Source organism: Lytechinus pictus, chromosome 6 (assembly GCF_037042905.1).
Source record: "Lytechinus pictus isolate F3 Inbred chromosome 6, Lp3.0, whole genome shotgun sequence".
Classification (NCBI taxonomy): Eukaryota; Metazoa; Echinodermata; class Echinoidea; order Temnopleuroida; family Toxopneustidae; genus Lytechinus; species Lytechinus pictus.
Window position 1 is genome coordinate 14,880,449 of NC_087250.1, and position 16,522 is coordinate 14,896,970.

At 37.4% G+C, this 16,522-nt stretch overlaps 1 protein-coding gene across 1 annotated transcript; it reads left to right on the plus strand.

Annotated features, from left to right (window-relative positions):
* Nucleotides 1–640: 640 nt before the first annotated feature.
* LOC129263301 (galanin receptor 2a-like) lies at nt 641–1,870 on the plus strand. Its single transcript, XM_054901213.2, has one exon. The coding sequence runs from the start codon at nt 641–643 to the stop codon at nt 1,868–1,870; it is 1,230 nt and encodes a 409-aa protein (XP_054757188.2).
* Nucleotides 1,871–16,522: the final 14,652 nt, after the last annotated feature.

Here is a 16,522-nt window from a genome sequence, read left to right on the forward strand (position 1 = left end):
GATTGATTGATTTGATAATAAATAAAAATAAAATAAAAAATTTGATAAGTTCTTACGTCTTCTTGGTGAAAGACTTTTCGTAACATTTTTTTTTTCGATTTTGAAATACGCTGATCATAAAATGGGGGTGAATTTAGCTTTATGAAAATAAATGGAGTCCGTGGCGAACTTAGAAATTCGTTCAAAGCATGCATTTAATGGAGTTGCGATGTAAGCGGCATATTGAAATATAAGAAGTGGTGATTTTTACAAACAATAATAGAAATGAAGACTGGTGGAATCAGGGCAATTATATAGTATTTTCACTTATAGTGTGTATTGCATGCAACCACCCTGTTGTAGAGCGATGAGAAAATTGGTATAGTAAACCACGGACCTATAGGCCAATGGGTAAATTAATGAAAGTGTCGCAAGGACACGATTTTGAATGTTTGGAATGAAATTATAAAGACTTCCTCCAAAGGTTTATTGGTTTATGGGTGGAGCCTTTTGGGGGCATCAAATTAAAGTAGTTCCTATAAATACAAGGTTTTTCTCGTTCAGTATTCTATACAGCCCCAAAAGCAGGGAAGTTGCGGGAGAAATTAATATCGCATCTTCTTAAATTCGCCCCTGGACTGATATTAAGCATAGTCTAATGATGCCTCTAAATAAAGCGGAATCATCACCATATTTCTCAGAAACACTTCCTACATCTTTCCCTGGGACTATCCCCGGATCATCTCTCTTTACGGAGTCCAGGACTGAGTTTGAAACACAGAGTTATTTTATTGAGATCCTGGATGAGAATCCAGGTTCTCAGGTAGGCCTATCGTTGGCCGAAGCCACGGGATCCAGTCTGAGAAGCACCCGAGTGGAGGATTCCCAAGCCAGTGTTTCTTGGGAGTGGTACCCGCTTGAATGGAAATGGTGGACGATCATCCAACTCCTAGCTGCGAATGTAGGAATCATCGGAAACTTCCTGGTGATCCTGGTTGTTTTCAGGAGAGGGATCAAACGGAAGTCCACCGACATCCTCATAGGAACTTTGGCCATTGCTGATTTCCTGACCTCCATATTCCTGATACCCCTGCCACCAATCAAGCAACTCCCATCGACTTGGATCGGTCAGATCTACTGCAAGATAGTCTATGTCAACATCGTCATGTGGACCTCTGTGACTATTTCTGTTTTCATCCTGTCGGCTGTGTCCATTGAACGCCTTGTTGCCATAGCCTATCCTCTACACTTCAAGACTATCTTTTCAAATCGCTTGACAGCTATCTACATCTTCGTCATCACTGCAGTAGTGATCATCATCCAGGTCGTGTGGTCTTTCACGGCCTTCGTCGATGAGGACAAGAATACATGCGTATTGCGATATTCTTCAAAGCAACTACAGGCGGACGTCGGGATCGCCTTGTTCTTCTACAAGATTGTCATACCGGGTTTTGTCATGTTTGTGTCGCAAGCTCTGACGGTAATGGTTCTGCGAGCAGAGTACAAACGGTTCGGCGACACGGGCAAAGACATCAACGTTTGTAGTCCTCAGTTCAAGCTTTTGATAGCGAAGAAAAGGGTTGTGAACATGCTCCTGATCGTCCTATTAACCTTCTTCATCTGCTGGGGTCCTAATCAGATCTTCTATCTGTTGCTCAACCTTGGTCTAGTACCCACATCTTATCTCTATGGTCCGTTGCATCGATTTCTTGTTGTTTTAGCTTTCTTCAACTCTTGTCTCAATCCGGTTATCTACACGGCCCGTTATCCACGGTTCCGTGAAGCTCTTAAAGATTTGTTCTCAAGCTCTTCTATCAAGTCACAAGTCCCAATCTTTGGGCAGAAAATGGAAACTTCTACAGTGCCTACCATTGCCAGTAATGTTGCTTGACTCCATAAAAGGGGGGATGCGGGAGCGCTATCGGGACTGTCATCTCCTATATAGACTAAAACTAAAAACTACAAGTTGCACATCTGATTACGAAAAGAACGTTCAGATTCCCTACAAGCGTTGTCTTGATAGAGTGTATACTCTTGAGTTACAAGGTACATGCATGGTAGCTTATTGGGGATGTGGAAGTGAAGAACTTTAAATGATACCAACATAGAATTAAATTTAAGAGTTATTGGACTTTCTGCCATTCAGACAAGATGTTCCATGCATGATTCGGAAACGTGGGGAATTGATAATCAATTCTGTTTGGTATGTTTCATCAAGGGGTGATCTTTGTCGGGAGTTAAATAACTAACAGCACTTTCATTTTAAGTATTCTAAAACACAGTAATGGATTGCATGGTGCATAATCGTCGCCGATTTATCCTATGACCCGTATTCTGATAGCAGGTTTAACTTAAACTCAGGTTTAGAGTTGTGGTTTAAGTATGGATAGCCAATTATTACATAAATCACTAACAGTAGAGATATCATACTTCAGCTCATTTGGCTCTCAAATCATTCATAATTGTCTAGGAAGTGTAAATATATGATTGCATTGACCATCGATGAATCGGGAAAGAGCACAGTAAACATAAGAAACATACAACTCCATAAAAATTTTGATACTTATGGCTTCCCATACTTAAACCACAACTTTAAACCTGAGTTTAAGTTAAACCCGACTTCAGAATACGGGCCTATGTCTTCAAATACGGCATAACGGCGTCGTGTCCAAATGTCACCCTTTCCCATTTTATAGAGAATCATTCTATCTGTTAAAAAAATTCCTTCAATTTCTCTTATGACTTTAAGCTGAAATCTTACTAGTAATTGCTGACAGGAAATTCAACGTCCCTGCATGCAGCAACCCCCCCCCTCGCCTTCCATTTTAAACGATGGTGTGTGATTCTTTGCTTGATTACTGGTACAATGAATGCTCTTTTTTTTTTCTCCCTGACGTCGTGTTCATCTACATTGGTGTGGTTGGTGTAAATCATCTGAGTATTGTGCTTTATAGGGTTTATGTATTATTTTTCATTGTGAAGTGAATATAGGTCACTATTCCTTATTGAAAAGTTCTTCGATCATATTGCCTTAAAATCGAAAAAGAGCACAGAGGCTTACAAAGAAATATTAATAGGATATTGTTTTGTTATTTCTAAATGAGGTTGGGTGAGTAGCATTATATTTTTTCAATAGATTCCACTGAGGAGAAACTGTCACTGTTTTTAGATGGAAAATGTTATTTTTGTCGATAATCTTGTTGTTTTTCTTATCATTTTCGTGTTGCCGTCTTAATAGGGCGATTCCATGCTAGAAAAATCAGCCTTTCTACTGGGTAGACATGTAAAAAAAATGACAATCAACAAAAATGTCGTGCCCATGGATGAATTGGAGGTGAAAATGTTGCGTGCCGTATACATTTCTGAGTCCCATACGACACGCATTAATTATCACCTTTAATTCACCCATAATCAACATACTTTTTGTTGGTTATCAGTTTTTCACATGACTACCCACTATAAATTCATTCACAAAAAATGATTTTTTTTTTTACTGCTCAAGCATTCAGCTAAGAGACTAGAAATTGTTGTCAAAATGTCCCGTACGACACGTGAAGAATCACCCTAAACATGCTAAATATAGTAGTATGCCTGCTGAGACAATAAATTAGGCCTTTACACCCCCATCTGTAACAGGGCCGTGGGCATTGGCGGCGGAAGGGACCACAAACAAATTTTGACAAGCAAAAAAAAAAAAAAAGGTTATCAACCAAACATTTTAGGGGGGACGCAGAAAAAAATATACAAGCAAAAAAAAAAAAAAAAAAAAAAAAAAAAAGGTAATCAACAAAAAAATAAGGGAGGGGGTTCGTCCCCCCGCTTCCGCCGCCTATGGCCGTGGGAACGATTTTTTGACTGGGGGTGCTGATCTCAATTCGACAAAGCGAAAGAAGAAAACAAAGTTTTACTCCAAAATGAAGATAATTTTCGTCCCGAGAAATTTGACAAGCAAGCACAAAAAACAAGGCTTCTGAAAAAAAAAGATGTTGGTCATCTTGGTTACATTTCTTAATTTTGTCATACCGTTCAGAATTCACGGGGGTGCTGCCTATGGAAAATAAACAAGCATCACCCCCAAGGAAAACTTTGGGGGGTGCTTCAGCACTCCCGCTTCACAGGGCCATGATCTGTAATAGATTTCTAATCACTCAAATCATGGACCTACCACAAGTTAAGTTAAATTTAGAAAGAAATTGATTCTTTTAATTACTACGAGCGCGAAGCGCGAGCAGAAATTTTTAATGTGCGTTCTGGCCTGGTCGAAAAGGGACCTGTTAAGGAAGTTTTGCAGTTAGCCATTAAGACGATACAAATTTCAACGATTAAATAATGCGAGCGCGAAGCGCGAGCTGAACATTTTTGATATTCCAACCTAAAAAATCAGATTTCAAACCCCCAACGGGACACTCGATTCATGTTTTGTCACTCATGAAAAATGATGGGTAGTTTTTTGTATCTTCCTACATTAATAATGCGAGCGCAAAGCGCGAGCAGAAATTTTTTGATATTCTGATCTGAAACTGGATAATTTTAGCACGTTTTTAATAAGATCAAGATGCGTATCTCAATAAACATGCGTGCACGTGTTTTAGAGTTAGACAGAATCTGGGCATTCTGAATACATTTCATTTTTCATCATGAAACTCAATAATGCGAGCGCGGATCGCGAGCTGGAAATAATATTTGAAATTCCGATATGAAATGGGTCAATTTAAGCAATATTTAAAGCACTGTGTATATAGGGGAATTGTGAAGTGGATGTGGAAAGCACTTTATAAATGGTGCGAGCGCGAGCTGATTTTTTATTATTATTTCAAACTAGGATCGAGACATTTTAGGCCTAAGGACATTTTGTCATTATATATTTCATTTCATTTCGTTTATTTCCATTTTCAACAATTACAGTTTATTTTGTACATTTTAACATATAAATAACAAAACATATTTCAAGTATTCCTGTACAAAAATTATATTCAAGATTATTACATATCAGGTTGGAAATGGAGGAGGCTGCTAAAAAGCGGAGCTTGTAGAGTGCAGCCTCCTAATAAATATTCTTGTAGTTGCATAACATATAAAAATCAAAATAACAACTAGAGCATGAACCAGTTAAATTAAAAGCAAATAGGGTAAATTAAAATAGAAAAGGAAATAAGAAAAAGAGAGATTAAAGGTCTCCAGAATCCAGCCCCAGCACTCACAGACGGACCTCGTTGATCAACAGGAAAACGAAAGAGATGTAAAAGCGTACGTGACATGATAATCATGTTTGATTAAAAAAAAAATACAAGAGTTTGAGTGATGAAGAGTTAAATTCAATGGTTATCTTGGAGAAATTTTTTGAACTTATATTTGAAAGAATTAAGGCTTGGTGATTCTTTGATGTTTTTATTAATAGTTCCCCAGAGTCTAGGGCCTTCAAAAGTAAAAATAGATTTTGCAAGGATGGTCCGGGGTAGTGGTAAATGGAATTCATCTGATTGACGTGTGGGATATTTGTGAAGAGTTTTGTTTTTGTTAAATGAAGAATTAAATATGAATGGTAACCAGTAGCGTACCGTGAACCGCAGGAGACAAAGCATTGGGGGGGCAGTGCATTGTCTGTGAACAATGCTTTGCCCCCCCAATGCTTTGTCTCCTCCGAGTCACGGTACGCTACTGATGGTAACATATTATTGTTTAACTGATACATAAATTGACCTAAGTTATATTGGTACAGTGTTTTTATTTTTAGAATGTTGTTGTTAAAAAACAACTCATCTGTGTGAGATCTCCAGGACAAGTTGAAAATAACACGCAATGCCTAATTCTTTTGTAAAAGTAATATTCTATCAAGGTAGGTTGAGTGTGTATTTCCCCAAACAATTGCTCCATAATTTAAATATGGTAAAATTAATGTTGAATAAAGCATTTTTAGGGAGGAAGTTGGAAGAAAAAATTTGACTTTGTTAATAACACCAATATTGCGTGAAATTGTACGACATATAAAGTCAATGTGTGTTTTCCAAGATAATTTGTTGTCTATTATGAGACCTTAAAATTTTGTTGTAGTAACAACTTCAATGTCTTTATTGTCCAATTTGATATTAGATGGCAATTGTTCTAAAGAATTGCTAAAAAGCATGCATTTCGTTTTTTGTACATTAATTGACAATTTGTTAGCCCTAATCCATTGTACCAATTTATCCAGTTCAGTGTTCAGTACATTTATTAAAATATCGGGGTTAGGATGATAGTATAGTACGTTTGAATCATCTGCAAAAAGGACATAAGATAATATTTCAGAGGAGTTCTGGATGTCATTTATATAGATTATGAATAAAAGAGGGCCCAGGAGGCTGCCTTGGGGAACACCCCAGTTAACATTTTGTAGAGAAGAATTTTGTTCATTTATGCTTACGAATTGTTTACGATTTACGAGGTAGTTTCTGAACCACTCCAAGGCCTTCCCACGAACTCCGTAATTTTCAAGTTTGTAGAGCAGTATTTCATGATTTATAGTGTCAAAGGCCTTGGAGAGGTCCAGAAAAACACCTATTGTATGTTCAAAGTTGTCAATAGCTTTTGTGATTTTGTCAATAAATGAGAGAGTGGCATGAGATGTACTATGTTTTTGGCGAAATCCAAATTGAAAATCAGAGATTATATTATATTTATTCAAAAATTTTAATAATCTTGTGTAGATCACCCTTTCCATAACTTTAGACAAAGTAGGTAATAAAGCTATCGGTCTATAGTTACATACATTAATCTTTTCTCCTTTTTTGTGCACTGGTATTATCTTTGATATTTTCATATTGTCAGGCACGACGCCATTACTTAAAGAAAGGTTGAATATGTATACTAATGGATCAACAATATATTCTATAACATTCTTTAATAAAATATTGCCAATACCATCGTGACCACAGCTTTTTTTTGTTTTTTAAGTTGTTCACTATATCTATTATTTCATGTCTATGTACTGGTACTAAAAATATAGAATTAGGGTTTGGTTGGTGAATGAAATCTGTAAATTTTTGTTGTGTTAATGGTATATTGTCTGCAAGACTTTTGCCAATTTGTGTAAAGTATTGATTAAATATATCAGCTATACGGAAAGAATCATGAATTTCAACATTATTGTGCTTTATTGTTTTTATGCGTGCTTTTGTGCTTTGTTTATTTATGGCAGTGTTTATTGTTTTCCATGTTTTATTGATGTCGTGTTTGAAACGAATTAATTGATTTGTGAAATATTTTCGTTTTTCACTCCGCAATAATTTAGTGAGGGTATTTTTATATGTAGTATATTTACGATGTGACTTTTCTGAGCGATTAATTTTATCGGCATAGTATAAGTTATTTTTGCGATTTATTGATCGTAATATTGATTTCGATATCCAAGGAAGTCTTGGACTCTTTTTATAATTATTACATTTACTGACCAATGGTACATGTCTATCTAAATGTGAAGTTAAAATTTTCATAAATATATTATATGCTGTATTTGTATCTTGAGAACTGAATGCCTCAGACCAATCCGCGTCTTCAAGACCATCTTTTAAGCTCTGTAAATTATTTGGTGTTAGTCGTCGGAATTTATGTTGCGGGGTATCTTTTATCTTATAAAAATGATGCCTATCTTCTATTCGTCTTCCTAAAACTTGTCGATATTTTTTTCTGAAAAAGGGACAATTTAGTTATGAATTCATAAAAATATTTATTTCATATTTATTAAACTAATAAGCCTAATGAGTGCGTGAAATTTGTTGACAGTGCATGAGGCCTGAAAAACTGGATATTTTATATTTTTGTAATCATGAACAGCATTCATGAGTTGATACATTTATAGCAAATAATGCGAGCGCAAATCGCGATCCGAAATTTTTAAATGGGGGGGGGGGGGAATTCAAGTAGTTTTGTTATAGAATATATAGGTACAGTGGGTCACGGCATTGGGGGGGGGGCACCACCACAAATTTGGTGTCACTTAGGGAGCGCGCTCAGTTGCCAAGTATGCTGACCTAATAGAGAAATTTAAAGGACATGCAATGCCATTAAACGAATAAGTATCTCACTGATTAAATAATGCGAGCGCGAAGCGCGAGCTGAAAATTTTTGATATTCAGACCTAAAAGGGACATTATAAGCAAATTTTTTTGTAATCGTGATACGTACCTCTCTCGCTAAACAAACAATGCGAGCGCGAAGAGCGAGCTAAAATTTTTGTATATATTGACCCCAAACAGGGACATTTTAAGGACTATATTTTAGATATAAATATCTCAGCATAGTCATCTAATGATAGTGGCATCCTTTGCTGATTTTGTTAGAATTACATCTAAACATATGAAGCACTTTTTGTAGTCATTGTAATCATGATCATCATACGCATCTCACTAATCAAATACTGCGAGCGCGAAGCGCGAGCTGAAAATTTATGAAATTCAGAACTGAAGAGGGGCACTCTAAGGCTTGTTTGTAGGAATTCACTAAGTCCTTACGTATTTCACTAACCAAATGATGCGAGCGCGAAGCGCGAGCTAAAAATTTTTGAAAAATTGACATTTTAAAGGACTGATTTTAGGAATTCATGAAGAGCAGACATCTCACCAATCAACTAATGCGAACGTTAGCACGGACAGGAAATGTTTTATATTAAGACCTTAAAATTGGGCAATCACTTTAAGTAGTCATGAAAAAGAAGCAAATGTCACTACATAAAACAATAATAACTCGAATGGCGAGGAAATTTATTTGGTGTATATTGATTTGGAAACGGGAGGTTTTAGTACAACAGGATTATACATCTCGTTTAAACAGTCTATGCGAGCACCAGGAACAATGAAGACATAGGCCCTGAGCAAACTGTATCATAAATTCATGAAAAAAAATGCTTCTTATGTAACATAATTATGATATGATATAACATTACAATAAACAATAATTTCTTCTTTCCCCATTACGTTTCTCTTCCTTTCTCCCTCTTTTTCTCCTTTTCCCCGTTTTTTTTTTTTTTTTTTTTTGGGGGGGGGGAGGCACGTGCCCCCCATGCCCCCTGGTAGTTACGCCACTGTATAGGTATACAGAACTCACCGATCAAAATGCGAGCGCACAGCGCTAGCTCATAGGCCTTCATTTTTGACAATCGAGACACCTGAAAAGGTATATTTTGAGAACCTTATATGAAATACACAAAGATAATAGGTAGGCCTACAACATTTTAAAGTTTCGCTTAATTTCACAAACCAGTTATATTCACATCCTTGTCGGTATGCAAATGAGGAGACTGATGACATCACTCACTCACTACTTCTTTTTGTATTTTAGTATATTAAATATGAAATATTCCATTTTCTCCGTTGTCGTGTGAAACAACGATTAATTCCTCCCTGAACATGAGCAATTAGCATTGTTTAATACTAAATGGTTCAATCAAGTTGGTCCATATTGTAAAATCTGTAAAAAATGATATATTGTATAATTCTAATAATAAAAAACAAAGGAATTAGTGAGTGAGTGACATCATCGACTGTCTCATTTGCATGTCACTGAGTTGTGCATATCACTGTTTTGTGAAAAATAAGCAAAATTTTAAAATGTCATAATTTTCTTATTTTACATCCGATTTTGATGAAATTTTCAGCATAATGCTTGTTTGATTTTTATCTATTTATTCAAATCAACATTTTTTTGGGGGGTGGACTTGTCCTTTAAGAAATGAATGCGAGCGCGAAGCGCTAGCTGAAAACTTTTTTAATGATGAAATGAAAAGGACATTTTCAATTGTTAAATTAGAATAAAAAATATTTTCAGCTTGTGCTTCTCGTTCGCATAAAAAAAACTGTGAAGTCGGGATGCGTATATAACTAAACAGTGATGCGAGCGCGAAGCGCGAGCTCAATTTTTTATATACTGACTTAAGAAGGACTCTTTTAAGGTATAATTCCTATTCTAAAAGTTTTTCCTTTTTCTCTTCGTCTTTTTTTTCTTTTTCTTTACCTTTTTTGCGCCACCATGGGGGGGGGGGGCAAAAACTTTGCCCCCTGGATCGGCCTATGTATATTGACTTGAAAAACACTAACATTTTAAGGACTTATGTACGTGTGATCGATGGAGAGGATACACACCTCACTAATCAAATATTGCGAGCGCGTAGCGCCAGCTAAATTTGATATCAACCCCTTTTCTGACCCTGAACAGGATGCCTATCTCGCCAAACAAACTTCAAACTCGAGCACATTGATTTTTGTCTATTATCGTAAAAACGGGATATTTTAAATCAGCCGCATTAATTTAACCTTTTTGGGCAGGAAATAAATTTCACTATAAACAGGCAATACGAGCAATGTTGCAAAGTTCAAGGTCAATTTGGCGCCCTCGGTTGAACATGAATTTGGCGCCATGTGAAATATCACTTTGTCGCCTTATGGTCAAACATCAAATTAGCGCTCCCCCAGTTCGAACATCAATTTGGCGCCCCTATATAGTTCGAACATTCAATCGGCGCCCCCCGATGTCGAACATAAATTTTGCGCCCCTACGTCGAATATCAATTCGGCGCAACCCCCCTACGTCGAACATCTATTTGGCCTCCCCAGTTCAAACATCAATTTGGCGCCCCATAGTTCGAATGTCATTTTGGCGCTGCCTAGTTCGAATAGCAATTTGGCGCCCCCTAGTTCGAACATCAATTTGGCGCCCCTATATAGTTCGAACATTCAATCGGCGCCCCCCGATGTCGAACATAAATTTTGCGCCCCTACGTCGAACATCAATTCGGCGCAACCCCCCTACGTCGAACATCTATTTGGCCTCCCTAGTTCGAACATCAATTTGGCGCCCCCAGTTGGAACATCAAATTGGCGCCCCTAGTTCGAACATCAATTCGGCGCCCCCCCCCTAGTTCGAGTATCAATTCGGCGCCCCTAAATGTAGGTCGATCATCAATTCGCCCCCCCCCCCGTTCGAACATCAATTCGACCCCCAGTTCGAACATCATTTTGGCATCCCTTCGAACTCAAATTGGCTTCCCTAGTTCGAATATCATTTCGCCCCCCTAGCTCAAGTATCAATTTGGCGCCCCCCTAGCTCGAACATCGATTCCCCCCCCCCCTAGTTCGAGTATCAATTTGGCGCCCCCAGTTCGAACATCATTTGAACATCCCTTCGAACATCATTTTGGCGCCCTCCTAGATCGAATATCAATTCGGCGCCCCTACATTGTTTGTTTGTTTATTTATTATCCGATTATTAAAAAAAACATGAAATATAAATTACATAAATACATAACATAAATGGCATTAATAGAAATAAACAAAATGAATTGCAAATGAATAGATAGAATAAAATAATCGAAAGGATTGCCCATTTCAGAGTTATTGACATAAATCACTCTGGTCTTCCATGGGGTCCATAAAAAAATACATTAAAATAGTTTACATTGCAATACAAGGAAAATTTGATATTGAAAAAAAAAGAAAAAAAAAGAAAAGTGCGAAAGAAAAAAAAAAATATATGTATAAAACATATAATTGAATGTATCAATTAACAACCCCCACCAACAATACATATTATCAAACCAAAACCTACTTTATCACCCCCCCCCCCCCCTCTGTGTGAGCAGCAATAGAGATGCTAACATATGTGGTTTATAAATCAACCAAGTATTCATCTATTAGTCTATTGAATTCCTTAAGTGTGCCAGATTGGCGAATTCTTATCGGTAATTCATTGTATAACACAGTTGCACGATACATAAAAGTTCGTTTGCAATTGTTGGTTCGCGGTTTAGGAAGAGCCAACAGGCCTGACGTTCTGAAGTTATATTTGTTTTCCTTAATAACAAAGTTCTCCTTCATATACCCAGGAGCCAAATCATGCATTATTTTATACATAAATGATAACACGTGTCTCTTTCTTCGCTTACATAGTTGTTCCCAGTCCAGCAGACTATGAAGTTCAGAAATAGATTTATGTTCATATGGGTTTATGCCTAAAATTATTCTAGATGCTCTGTTTTGGAGTTTTTGAAGTTGTTCTAACAAAGTCATACTGGTGGATTGCCAGACTACATCAGCATAGTCAAAATGAGGTAAAACAACAGTGTTGTATATTATATTCAAGTTTGAAGTACTCATAAAGTGTCTAAGTCTACATAAGAAATTTATCATTTTTCCTATCTTCTTACACATGTTATCTACCTGCAGATTCCATTTCAATTCTGAGTCAACAAGAACACCGAGATATTTGAAACTTTTAACCTGAGTTAAGCGAACACCATTTAAGTTTAAATCTATACAACCATTCTTAGTAAGCATTTTTTTCGAGCCTATCAACATACAAACAGTTTTGTCACAATTTATTCTTAACTTGTTTTTCTTCATCCACGATTCCAGTACTTTCAATTCCTTATTCATTGTTGTTTGTAAAACTTGTGGTTCTTCATGTGAAAAATATACCACAGAATCGTCTGCATATAAATGTACAGAACATTTGTTGAAACATTTGGGCAAATCGTTTATAAATATAAGGAACAACAGTGGACCTAATAAGGACCCTTGTGGAACACCGAATTTGAGAGGCTGTTCCTCTGACATTGCATCATTTACTGATGTGATAATTGTTCTACCTGATAAGTAACTTATAAACCAGTTGTTTCGGTCCTTACATTCACTTAATTTCTCAGAATAATACTTCTTTTTATTTTTCCTAATCTCTAATGTGACTTTATTTCTTAAGCGTCTATATTCATTCCAGTAAACATCCTGTTTTTTGTGCCTTGCCTTATTTTTCATTTTATCACGAGATTTTATAAGTTCAAATATTGAATCATTAAGCCAAGGGGAATGTTTCTTTCTCACACGCTTGGTTTTCATAGGCATGTGTTTGTTGACAACCTCTAACAGAAGCTCCTCCCATTTGTTAACTGCTATATCAATGTTATCACAACCTTCAACATCATTCCAATTTTTAGCTCTTAGATCTGCTGTGAATAAATCCATATCAATTCCATTAGATTGTCTAAATGTAACATATTTTGGACTCGATTGGACACTTTTACAAGATTTCCATGATAAATAGCTCATTGAGTGATCACTTAAACCATTATCAATTACACCATGTAGGTCCAACATCAATTTGGCGCCCCATCGTTCGAGTATCAATTTGGCCCCCCTAGTTCCAACATCAATTCTGAGCCCCCCTAGTTCGAGTATCAATTTGGCGCCCTCCTAGTTCGAACATCGATTCGGCCCCCTCCCCCCCTAGTTCGAATATCAATCTGGCGCCCCCAGTTCGAACATCATTTTAACATCCCTTCGAACATCATTTCGGCGCCCTCCTAGTTCGAATATCAATTCGCGCCCCTACATGTAGGTCCAACATCAGTTTGGCGCCCCTATTTCGAATATCATTTCGGCCCCCCCCCTAGCTCGAGTATCAATTTGGCGCCCCCTAGTTCCAACATCAATTTGGCGCCCCCTAGTTCCAACATCAATTTGGCGCCCCTCCGTCGAATATCAATTCGCCCCCCCCCCCCCCGTTCGAACATCAATTCGGCCCCCAGTTCGAACATCATTTTGACATTCATTCGAACATCATTTCGGCGCCCTTTTGGTTCGAACATCATTTTCTTTCCTCCTCTTCCTCTTTTTTTCTTCTCGTCCTTCCCCCTCTCCCTTCCCCCTCTTCCTCTCCCCTTTTCTTTTCCCCCTTTCTCTCTCTTTTTTCTTCTCTTCTTTCTTCCCTCTTCCTATTCTACTTTTTTTTCTCCTTTTCCCCTCTGTTCCCCCCCTCTTCCTCTTTTTTCTCCCCCTCCCCCTCCCTTTTCTTCTCCTTTTTTCTTCTTTTCTTTCCCCTCTTCTTTTTTCTTCTTTTCTTTCCCCTCCTTTTTTTTTCTTCTTTCCTCCCTCTCCTTTTTCTCCTTTTCTTTCCCCTCTTCCTCTTTTTTCTTCCCCCTCTCCCCCCTCCCTTTTCTTCTCTTCCTCTTTTTTCTCCTTTTCTATCCTCTTTTTCCTCTCTCTCTTTTTCTTCTCTTCCTTTCCCCTCCTCCCCTTTCTCTCTTTTTTCTCCTTTTCCTTTCCCTCTCCTTTTCCTTCTCTTTCTTTCCCCTTTTCCTCTCCCTTTTCCTTCCCTTCCTTCCCCCCCCTTCCCTAATTTTTCTTCTTTTCTTTCCCCCTTTCCTCTCTCTTTTTTCTCCTCTTCTTCCTTCCCCCTCTTCCTCTCTCTTTTCCCCTCTTCTTTTCCCCTTTCTCTCTCTTCTCTTCTTTCCTCCTTCTTCCTCTCTCTTTTTTTCTCCTTTTCCTTTCCCCCTCTCCCTCTCTCCTTTCTTCTTTTCTTTCCCCCTTTTCCTCTCTCTTTTGTCTTCCCTTCTTCCCCCTCTTCCTTTCTTCTTTTTCTTCTTTTCTTTCCCCTCTTCCCCTCTTTTTTCTCTTTCTTTCCCTCTCTTCTTTTTTTTTTGCCAAAGGGGGGGGGGGGGGGGGCAAGGCCCCCTCGGCCCCCCCATGGATCCGCGCCTGGTGGACATGATTATTCATGTTTTTTTTAGAAACCAAATGGTAAAAAGATGTTTACGAGATCGAAAAAAATACTGCTCGTATATCCCATAGGCCTATGTTTGCATATATTGAATTTATCAATTAGTTTCAGTTTCCGCTGATTTCAACAGGATAGATGATTACTTAGGAATTGATGTTGTATTAAACATAACCAATTAAAAAAATTCCCAGATGTTAAAGTCTTTATTATTATTACTTATCAAGTAAATACATGTTTTTAGAAGAATGGAAAATGTAAATATGTATACTTACAATGTGCGCTGTAAAACCTCATTTATTTCACATCTCTAAAAACATACAAGATACAATACATCGAGATCAAATCAAAACAATCAAAATGATTCCATAGTAATGTAGTAAATAATGAATATTGTGAATAGGATGTGAGGAGTAGCAAAAGGCCAAATAGGCCTATCTAGGCTACTCCCTGATTAACATTCATTACTGAAACATTTTGCAATCAACTTCTTAGATTGCAAGAAACGCGGATTTCAAAATCAACCAAATCAAAAAGCCATAGACTACTTAATAAGTGAGTTACGAATTGTTGATAATCATGTTGTCATAACATATTTTGTAAATGATCTTATACTTTGTATTCAATAAATAGGAAACTCAAGTAACTGCAGTTATAGGCTTCTTGCTAGTGCTTGCTTGATTGTTAGTTATAAGTTGATTGATTAATTGATTGATTGATTGTTTAGTTGGTTGGTTGATGGCCTGATCGAATGGTTGATCGGTTGATTGATTGATTGGTTGACTGATTGATTGGTTGGTTGGTTAATTGGTTGGTTCATTGATTGATTGGTTGGTTGGTTGGCTGGTTGGTTGGTTAATTGATTGGTTGGTTCATTGATTGATTGATTGGTTGGTTGGTTGACTGTCTGGTTGATTGATTGATTGGTTGGTGGGTGGATTGATTGATTGATTGATTTATTGGTTGGTTGATTGGTTGGTGGTTGGTTAGTTGGTTGGCTGGCTGGCTGGTTGGTTGGTTGATTGATTGATACAGGGGATGTTGTAGTACTTGGTAATTCAAAGAGTATTATAGTAGGAACAAGATTGATAGATTAATTTTTAAATGAATAGTTTTACATCTAACCTAGATTATGATCCTCGATCACGACACATGTTGCTCTATTGTCATCATCGCCGGAGATTCATTGATAACCACATACAGGAAGGATACATGGAGGAAAGAAAAAGTAGTTAAAAGCTATATCCAGGCTGCAGCCCCCATGGCACTAGCGTACGTACGGGGGGGGGGGGGCAGGGGCGATGCAAAGGACGTATCACTGCCCCCTGACGAGCTTGAAAGACATTTTTTGCCCCCCCTGACGAGCTTTTTTTTTTTTTTTTTTTGCTTGTCAATTTTTTTGCTGGTACGAATTCCTTTATTTGTGATTGAAGACCTTTTTTTTTTGCTTGTCAATTTTTTTGCTGGTACGAATTCCTTTATTTGTGATTGAAGACCTTTTTTTTTTTGCTTGTCAATTTTTTTGCTGGTACGAATTCCTTTATTTGTGATTGAAGACCTTTTTTTTTTGCTTGTCAATTTTTTTGCTGGTACGAATTCCTTTATTTGTGATTGAAGACCTTTTTTTTTTTGCTTGTCAATTTTTTTGCTGGTACGAATTCCTTTATTTGTGATTGAAGACCTTTTTTTTTTTTGCTTGTCAAATTTTTTGGCGGACGGTTTTGCCCCCCCCTGTGGAAAATCCTAGGTACGCCACTGCGAGGCAATCATTACTCCGGGGCCTCAAAGGCGGCCCATACATATTAAAAGCCATCTAGGATTTTTTTTTTAATGCAATAAAAAGGACAACTTTCCTTTATTCGAAAATCCTAATTACGTCATTTTTTTTTCGAATTGCATGGCACCCCCCCCCCCATGGACAAAGTTATGTCGCCAAGGGGTTCAATTTTTTTTCAACCTATCAATATTGATAACCCTCGAGGGGCGTTTTTTTTTCTTTGCGCTGAATAAAGCGCTCGTAATTGCT

Bases quoted from the DNA above. Each gene is read 5' to 3' on its own strand.
- LOC129263301 (XM_054901213.2), top strand. From the start codon at position 641: ATGCCTCTAAATAAAGCGGAATCATCACCATATTTCTCAGAAACACTT.